General features: G+C 52.5%; 2 protein-coding genes across 3 annotated transcripts; one reads left to right on the top strand and one right to left on the bottom strand.

Moving 5' to 3' along the window:
* Positions 1 to 250: 250 nt before the first annotated feature.
* Positions 251 to 4237, top strand: EID2B (EP300 interacting inhibitor of differentiation 2B). Its single transcript, XM_012775229.3, has one exon. It carries the CDS (start codon positions 316 to 318, stop codon positions 745 to 747), a length of 432 nt encoding a protein of 143 aa, XP_012630683.2. The 5' UTR covers positions 251 to 315; the 3' UTR covers positions 748 to 4237.
* On the bottom strand, positions 4141 to 8696 carry SELENOV (selenoprotein V). Of its 2 annotated transcripts, XM_075993073.1 has the most exons (6): positions 7316 to 8693; positions 6571 to 6595; positions 6394 to 6447; positions 6215 to 6289; positions 6020 to 6119; positions 4141 to 4258 (listed from the first exon to the last, which is right to left on the bottom strand). In XM_075993073.1, the coding sequence occupies exons 1-5, from the start codon at positions 8584 to 8586 to the stop codon at positions 6042 to 6044; spliced, it is 1503 nt and encodes a 500-aa protein (XP_075849188.1). In that variant the 5' UTR covers positions 8587 to 8693; the 3' UTR covers positions 4141 to 4258; positions 6020 to 6041. The 2 variants fall into 2 exon arrangements, 1 of the variants encoding a protein (XP_075849188.1); XR_012912458.1 differs by lacking the exons at positions 4141 to 4258; positions 6571 to 6595 and having other exon boundaries at positions 6100 to 6119; positions 7316 to 8696.
* Between the last annotated feature and the right edge of the window lie 532 nt (positions 8697 to 9228).

Here is a 9228-nt window from a genome sequence, read left to right as displayed (position 1 = left end):
TCGTTAAGATAGGGGCTGGAAAGTGATCTTAAAAGGAACTCTACATGAACACCGAACTGTTTGCAATTTACAGCGCAGCTTGACGCACTCGGATGACTTGAAGGCGGCTACAGCCGTAATGGCACCTAGGACCGCTAGGGGGCGCTCGGGGATTGCGCACCTTGCCCACGCATGCGCTCGCCGTTTCTCACGCACGGCGTTTGCGCGCACGCGGAGACCCACGCATGCGCACACCCCTTCTATAACGTCGCAGACCGTTATTCCGGTTCCTGTGGGAGCGCGCGGGCAGCGGCGGAGCGCACTCCGCTGTTCAGGATGTCCGAGCTGCCGAGGGAGAGCTGCGTCCCCGAGATGGGAACAGCGAACGGCGTCAGCCACGGCCTGCGGGCGGCAGTCGGCGGCGGGAGTCGGGCCCGGGGCGCCCGGGGAGGCCCGACGGCCGCAGCCGCGCGCCCCACGGCGTGGGTGCCGCAGCCTGCTCCCCGGCGCGTCCCCGGCAGCGCCCCGCGCCCGCTGTCGATGCCCGGCTTCCGCCAGCAGCTGCTGTTCCACGAGTCCCTGGAGCACTGCCCCCTGATCCCGGCCCCGTTGCTGCGAGACTTCCAGGAACGCCGCAGGCTGTTTCTGGAAGGCTGCAGGGCGAGGGAGGCTGCGTTTGACGCGGACCCGCCGCAGCTGGACCTGGACGCCGCAGCCTTCACGCTGGCGCTGACCGCTTCGGCGGCCGTCCGCCCTCTGGCCGACTGAGTGGGCCGCGGCGAGGGCGAGCCGGGCGGCCGTGCGGACCCACCGGGCAGACCGGGCCCGTGCCGACGCGTCGGCAGTCAGGCGGGAGAAGGGCAGCCGGGCCGCGGACGGGAGGACGCGCGCGCGGAGAGAGGAAACAGGTACTCGAGAACGCCGGGCCCGTTTTCGAAGCGGTCCTGAGACCTCTCTGACTGACTAGTTTGCCAGCGACTCCTTCTCCTGGCATTTGCGGAAAACGTTTCGCGGTGGTTTCGCCGCACAGGATGGTTTTGCGGAGATAAGATCTGAGAACAACTGTCAGTTAGGGAACCCGTTGAAATTACCCAAGATGACGAAAGAGGTTAAGGAAATGCCGTCGTTAAGAGTCCAGTCGCGTCTGAGTTGTTAGGGTTGGAAGGCTACTGAGAGAACTTCTGAAATTTCAGAATTTGTGGTCATCTCATGTCCCTCAACAACTCTTAGTATAAGACTAATGTTTGTGTTTTCTGGGGTACTCTAAATGAATAGTAAATATTCAAATGGGAAAAAAACATGTTAGATAAATATGTTTTCAAGTCCATGTGAATTTGGGTAGGGGTGGGAATAGATTCGTTTTTGTTCATTTTAAGCTTTTTGATTTAGCCTGGAAGATGTAATCTCACAAGACTCAAAAAAACAAAGTATCCAAAGATGCTGTGAGAAATCTCTGATAGTCATCTCCTCTGTCAAATTTAACACTTATTCCTAATAAGTATCATTGTTAGTGGCTTGGTAGTTTATTTATTTGCTGATTTTGATTTTGTTTTTGCTGTATGCTTTTCAACATTTTCCCAATGTATATGCGGATAAATGCCAATCTAAATATTTTGCATTTTTCCCTTTTTAAATCGAGGTAGCATATTATACATCTCCATCAACATCATGGGTTTTTTCACTTTTGTTGGAGAGATTTCTGTGTTAGTGGGTTTTTTTGTTGTTTTTTTAAGCAACTTCAGTATAAGGATGTATCATATAATGACTTAGTCATCTTTTGGACATCTGGGTTGTTTCCAAAATGGGTTCTTTCTATGTATTTATACATGTTTACTCACACTCCATAGAGCAGACTTCTGTAAGTGGAAGGAAGATCTTGACTCAAGGGCATATGCGTGTTATTTTTTTTTTATTTCAGCATATTATGGTGATACAGATGTTAAGGTTACCTATATTGCCCATGTCTCCCCTCCCCCCTCGAGTCAGAGCTTCAAGCATGACTATCCCCCAATCATGGTGGTTTTTATAGTTAATATAAGAGTGCTCCCTTTGGGGGCTCTGCCAATGGTGAGCATGCCTCTTTCTCCACACCATGGCCAGCCAGACCTGGCTTTGGGAGAATCTAACATTGAAAACTGGTTTCTCAGTGTAGTATTAATTTGCATTTCTCTGATTATGATCAAAGATGCAGATGGTTTCAAATTTCTTAAGAGCCCTTTGTTTTTGCTTCTCAGTGAACTACCTGTCCATATCCTTTACTCACTTTTTTATTGGCTTGTAAGTTTATTTATATAGCAATCACTAAAGAAGTGATTGCTAGCCCCTCGTGATATGAGATGGAAATACAGTTTCTCAGTTGTGACTGTTTATGATCCTTTTGCCATGCAGAGAAGTGTGTGTTGGTTTTAATGTACCTGTATATATTCAGTTTTTTTTCCTCTGTGGCCTCTAGGGTTTGAGTCATGGTTAGAAAGGCCTTTGCCACTCCGGAATCATGAAAGAATACTTTTAAGTTTTAAATGCTAACATTAAAATTTTTATTACTTTGGGATGTTTTAGGTTCTGGTAGTGTTTTCTTCACCCACATTGCTCTCTCAAGTTTTTCTGGCTATGTGTTTTTTTAATTTTTTCTGTTGTGGAATTTTAGGCTCAACTTGACTGGTTTCAGTTTTTACAAAAGCTGTTAGTATTTTTACTTGGAGTGCATTAAACTTATATACTTTTGAGTGAGAATGGAGATGTTTATGATGTCTTCCTATCCAATAATGTGGTAAGTCTTTCCATTTATTCAGGTACTTTTCCATGTCCCCACATGTGGTGGTGGTTTTTGTTTTGTTTTTTTTAACATGCTCCCTAGAAAAGGACCAGCTGGGTTTTATAATTTCCTTCATATAGTTCTTACACACTTTCTGTTTAAAATATTCCATGGGTACTTGGTTGGTTTGTTTATGGCTATTGTGAATGAGGTTTTGTTATTTGTAAATTTGAATGCTGTTGATTTATTTATTTTTTTTAATGCTCTATTAAACTTACTCTATTCTCTTATTGTTTGTATTACTTTGTCTTTGGTATACAATATTATTTACAAAGAGCAATGGTTTTACCTCCTCCTTTCTAGTTTTAGTATCTCTGATTCCTTTCTCTTGTATAATTGCTTTGGCTAGAAGCTCCAGTCCAACATGAATAATAACAAAGTAAGAAGACATCCTTGTCTTTCTGGCCTTAGTGTTTCCCCACTGAGTATGATGCTGACTTTGGGGTTGAAATATATTGTGTCATGTTGAAGAAGTAAACATCTATTCCTATTTATTGTCTTTTTTCCTCAATAATATTTTAGAATTTTATTAAAGGTCAGTTCCATGTTTATGGATTTCTTTTCTCCCATGATATATGTTGAATTATGTTCAGAGGTTTACTACTAATCCTTTGGAATGACCCTTACTTAGATATGATACATTATTCCTTAGTATGATACCGGGTTCTGTTAACATTTTAAGATTTTATGTTAGTGGCCCGGCGCGGTGGCTCACGCCTGTAATCCTAGCACTCTGGGAGGCCCAGGCGGGCAGATCGTTTGAGCTCAGGAGTTCGAGACCAGCCTGAGAAAGAGCAAGACCCGGTCTCTACTAAAAATAGAAAGAAATTAATTGGCCAACTAAAAATATATAGAAAAAATAAGCCGGGCATGGTGGCACGTGCCTGTAGTCCCAGCTACTTGGGAGGCTGAGGCAGGAGGATCGCTTGAGCCCAGGAGTTTGAGGTTGCTGTGAGCTAGGCTGATGCCACAGCACTCTAGCCAGAGCAACAAGAGTGAGACTCTGTCTCCAAAAAAAGAAAAGATTTTATGTTAGAATTCTTAAGTGAAGTTGATCTATAGTATATCAGCCTTTTCAATGTTTAGCTCAGTTGTATACTCATTTCATATAATGTGGAGGTATTTTTTTGTTTTATCCTGCTCTGGAAAAAGCTAGCATTGGATTATCTGGCTATTAAAGTTTCACAAATTTTTCTTGCGAAAACAAGACTAGCCTTGTATCCCCTTCCATCCCACCCCAAAGGTCCAGAAGGTCAAAGACGCTGGGAGCACCGTAGCAGGCGACTTCCACAGACCTTAGCAGTGAGCATGGTGACAGCAGACACAATCAGACCAGAACACAGGGAGGCAGACTCTATGTATTTCTCTCTTGACCCCTCCCCAACCCCACCCCAGTCCCAGCCACCATCAGAAAAGGACCTGATTGGCAACATTTCAGCCCTTCTCATCATCCTGCTGAGGCTCCTGAGATGGGAGAGAGCAGAGAAAAACATTTAAAATAACAATAACAATGATAACAACTCCATAAAAGTAACAGTGTTTATATAGGACTCACTAGTCTAGCGTTTGCCATGGATTACAATGTCCACTCTGGTTTCCTTGCTATATTTCAAACACATTAAGCACAGTCCCACCACAGGGCCTTTGCACGTGCTGCTTCCAATATCTGGAATGCTTTTCCCCAAATATCCACATGGTTCAATCCCTCACTTCTTTCAAGTGTTCAGATACCACCTTCTCAATGAGGCCTTCCCTGCACACTCCATTTAGTGTTGCAAAAAAAATTCCCAGCACTCCCCACCCCTGTTCCCTGCTTCACTTTTCTTCCTGGCATGTATCACCTTCGAAAATGCCTTCTATTCCCCTATGGCTGCTCCCCCACTAGAAGAACATGAGCTCCAGGAGGGCAGGGCTTTGTGTCTGTTTTGTTCACTGCTTTATCCCCAGGGCCCAGAACAGTACCCAGCACATAGTAGGTACTCAGAAAATATTTGTTGTATAAAAAAAAAAAATCCAATGAGGGAAAAGGCTATTATAATCTCTGCTTTACAGAGAAGGAAACTGAAGCACAGAGAGGTGAAGGCGTTTGCCCCAGGTCACACAGCCAGTAAATGGCAGAGCTAGGACTCAAACCCAGGCAGCACTGGCTTACCATTATCCCATCTCCAGATCCTTAATGTAGTTAATTGGGGTTCTTGCCCACCCAGCACCCACATGGTTCAGAAGGATAGCACCAAGAACAGGCACGTGGCTCAAGATTCGCCAAAGAAAGCATCACATTCCCTTGGGACTCAGTGATTGGTTCAGAGATGGACATGAGACCTAGGTCAGTGGGAACCTTCTGCAGGATTCATGCCACCAGGTTGGGGAGCCTGCCTGAGAATGACACCAGCCCAGGAAAAAAAGCAGAACTCACAAGTAAGGAAAAATCAGATTCCCAGTGACAACCTTTTGGTGCCTAGATGCAGCCATGCCTGCAGCCAACAAAATTATACACTTGACTTTATTGTCATATGTCAATATTTTTTGGTTTAAAGCCAGTTTGAGCTAAGTTTTCATTGCAATCAGAACCGTCCTGACTTGTTCCAATGACAACAGCTGTCACTTACTGAAGGTGGCCTTTGGCAAGCCCTTACCTCGCAACATCTAACCTCACCCCACTTCAGCCTCGTGTGGCTGATACCCAGGATTTGAACCTCCGTGTTTGTGACCCTGGAAACTGCATATGTCACCACAACCGTATTCTGCATACTGGCAGATGCGAGAAACAGACCTCTCCCCTGCCTCCCACCCCACTCCCAGCTTGGCAGCTGAAAAAAACAGATCTACAGCACTTTGGGAGGCTGAGGTGGAAGGATCGCTTGAGGCCAAGAATTCGAGACTAGCCTGGGCAACATAGCAAGACCCCATCTCTACAAAAAAACAAAAAATTAGCCAGGTGTGGTGGTGCGTGCCTATAGTCCCAGCTATTCAGGAGGCTGAGGCAGGAGGATTGCTTGAGCCCTGGAGTTCGAGGTTGCAGTGAGCTATGATCATGCCACTGCACTCCCACCTGCAGTGACAGAGCAAGACCCTGTCTCTAAAAATAAAACTTATCTATTAGAAATGCGGATGGTATACTTTATTTTTTTTAATTTTATTTTTTCTAATTTGAATTTTTTACTTTTTCTTTTTTTTGGTAGAGACCAAAAAAAAGCCCTGCCTCCCCCACAGCTCCCCACTCACCTCCCGCTCTGCCGGTCGCCTGCTACCTTTTCTTGATCTCCTCATCGATAGCGTTCACAATCTTCTGCAGCCTGGCCTCATCCACAAAGCCATCACCTTTCTGGGCACAGAGGGCAAAGAGCACAGCCATGTCCCCCCAGCCTGAGACCTCATCATCGCCCTCCCTCCCTGTCCCGGACCCTTGCTCAGAATCACCTTCTTGGAATGGACCAGTTTCCCTTCCACAAACACTTCAAACTCCCCTGTAGCCTGGGCAGCTTTGTCCTCCTCCTGGGGAGAGAAGGTCGCAGGGGGGAGGCTGAGAGCTCCCCTCCAAGCCCCTGGGGGGGGTCTCAGAGCCCTGATCCCCTCCCCCAGGCCACCAGCACACTTACAAAGAGCAGAAGATTCGGAAACTGCTGCTCCAGATTCTTCTTCAACAGAATGTACTGAGGGGAGGAGATGGGGTTATGTGGTCACGAGGTCATAGGGTCACAGGGAAGGGGACACAGGAACTCCTCCCAGTCTTCATGCCCCACACTCCCCCCACCTCCAAAGCCAAAGCTACTTACCCGAAGGCCATAGCTTCAGAGGCCACTGCAGGCCGAGGCCGGGAGGAGGGAGGCAGAGAGAGACCAGGGCAGACACTGCATCAGTATCTTCCCAAGCCCAGGGTGACCTTATGAACACCGAGTCAGATGGTGTCCCTCCCCTGCTCAGAGTCTTCCAGTAGCATCATCTCACTCCCCAAGGCTCACCCACCACCCTGGGATCTGCCTCCTCACCCCTCTGTCCCAATCCTTCCCACTGCCCCTTCATTCACCTGCTCCTCTTCCAACACCCCAGGCACGCCCTGCCTCAGGGCCTTTGCACTGGCCGCTCCCTCTGCAGAATGCTCTTCCCCCTGTACCCACATGGCTCCTCCTCTCCCCTGACCACCCTGTCTAAAGGCCCCACCCCTGCTCCTCCCTGGGGAGCTCGTCTCCCTTCCCGGGAATGCAGCTGTTCATGGGCCTGCATCCCGGCCTCCCGGGAGCTAGGCAGGCTGCCCTGCTCAGCACTCCGTCCCCCACAGGCCGCGCACAGGGCCGCAGGACGCTCGGAAATGAACGGATGAATGACACGAATGAGTGGAGCGCAGAAGAGAGCAGGGACTTGAATCCAGAGTCTCTAGCCCCAAAGAGAAGGAGCGGGGGAGCCGAGTGTGCAAGCTGGGAATCGGGACTCCCGGGTTCGCCCCGAGTCGCCCCAGGTCCCGGCGCCAACGCCCGGCGCTGTCCCCACGGGGAGCAGGGCAGCGGTGGGGCAGCCCCTCACCAGTAGATCACTCGAATCAGGATTCTGCTGTCCAGCTGCAAGTTCTCGCTGGTGGAGGCGAACATTTCGGGCGCGATGGGCAAGGAGCCGCTCTCCAGCACGGGCGCCGGGGCCGGCCCAGGCGAGGGGAAGGGCCTCAGCTTGGTGGCCGACGGGTCCCGCAGGGTGGGCTCCAGGGGGCGCTCCGGCGCGCGGGCGGCCAGGGCGGTGAGCGCGGGAAGAAGGGGGTCCGGGCACGGCCCGGCCGAGCTGGCGGCCGGCGACCAGCCCTGGCTCAGCCCCGGCGCGGGGGCGAGATCCTCGTCGGGCGGCAGAGTCGTCTCCGGAGCGGGCTCCGGATCCAAAGGCAGGGCGGGGCCCCGCAAGCACTCCAGGTCCGGGATCGTGGCCAGGACCCAGGCCGGGGCGGGCGCTCGGGCCGGGGCGGGGACGGGCGCTCGGGCCGGGACTGGGACCCGGACCGGAGTCTGAGCTCGGACCGGAGTCGGGGTCCGGACCAGCATGGGAGTCCGAACTAATGTGGGAGTCCGGATCAGCGCGGGAGTCCGGAGCGGAGTCAGGGGCCGGATCCGGGTCGGAGTCTGGACTGGGGTCGTGGTCCGGACCGGGCTCGCGGTCGGGACCGGGCTCACGGCCTGGACCAGAGTTGGGGTCCAGACCGGGGTCGCGGCCGGGATCAGGGTTGGGGTCCCGACCGGGGTCGCGGCCTGGACCTGAGTTGGGGTCCCGACCGGGGTCGCGGCCTGGATCAGGGTTGGGATCCTGACCGGGGTCGCGGCCTGGACCTGAGTTGGGGTCCCGACCGGGGTCGCGGCCTGGATCAGGGTTGGGGTCCCGACCGGGGTCGCGGCCTGGACCTGAGTTGGGGTCCCGACCGGGGTCGCGGCCTGGATCAGGGTTGGGATCCTGACCGGGGTCGCGGCCTGGACCTGAGTTGGGGTCCCGACCGGGGTCGCGGCCTGGATCAGGGTTGGGGTCCCGACCGGGGTCCAGTCCTCGACCTCAGTTGGGGTCCGGACCGGGCTCGAAGTCTGAATCAGAGTTGGGGTCTGGACCTGGGTCGAGGCCTGGACCAGAGTTGGAGTCCGTGCTGGGATGGATGCCTGGACCGGAGTTCGGTTCCGGACCGGGGTCGAAGTCTGAACCAGAGTTGGGGTCCGGACCCGGATCGAGGCCTGGACCAGAGCTGGGGTCCGGGCCGGGGTCGAAGCCCTGCCCCGGGCTGAGGTCCGGGCCAAGGAGGGGGCTGGGGCCCGCGCCCGGTTGTTCATGGGGGCCAGGGGGGACCCGGGTAACCCGGGTTGGGAGTCCCGCCCGACCCCCTTTCCTAGGGCGGGAGAGCAACTCCCGCACCAGGGTTCTAAAACGGGGGCGCCCACAAGGGGGCACTGTTACAGCGTGTTCCACTCCAGGGCGGAAGTTCCACGGGTCCGCGCGGGGACGCGGCACGACCTCTAGACCCACCGCCAGGGTAAGAAGCAGCAGATTGCCGCAGTGCTTGTTCAGAGTGCCGACTGTGTGCACAGTCCTGTGCTGGGGGACTCGGCGCAGAGCAGTGATCAGGGAAGCCGGCGTCCCTGCCCTCCCCAGGCTCCCTGTCCAGTAGGAGGCCTGGAAGCCACTACCGAAGAGTGACAGCCAGAGTGTTCCCAGGGTGAGCGAGCACGGGGACCTGCGGGATCCCAGAACGCGCATCCAACGCCTCCCTGCAGCAATCGGAGAGGGCTTCCTAGCACTGGTTTCTTCCCTAATATTTGCATTTTGCGGATGGTTAAATCCACGCACCTGGAACCTGTGGCTACGGATGGCTGACCGCACTTACAACTTTACCAAGCAGATTCTATTAATCCCACTTTATAGATAGGGAAATTAAGGCACAGAGAGGTGAGGTGACCTGTCCTAGTATAGGGCGG

Source organism: Microcebus murinus, chromosome 16 (assembly GCF_040939455.1).
Source record: "Microcebus murinus isolate Inina chromosome 16, M.murinus_Inina_mat1.0, whole genome shotgun sequence".
NCBI lineage: Eukaryota > Metazoa > Chordata > Mammalia > Primates > Cheirogaleidae > Microcebus > Microcebus murinus.
Note: the sequence above shows the minus strand (reverse complement) of the source record. Positions and strands in the feature narration are given on the sequence as shown.

Excerpts from the sequence above, each read along its gene's own strand:
- EID2B (XM_012775229.3), top strand. The coding sequence starts at position 316 with ATGTCCGAGCTGCCGAGGGAGAGCTGCGTCCCCGAGATGGGAACAGCG.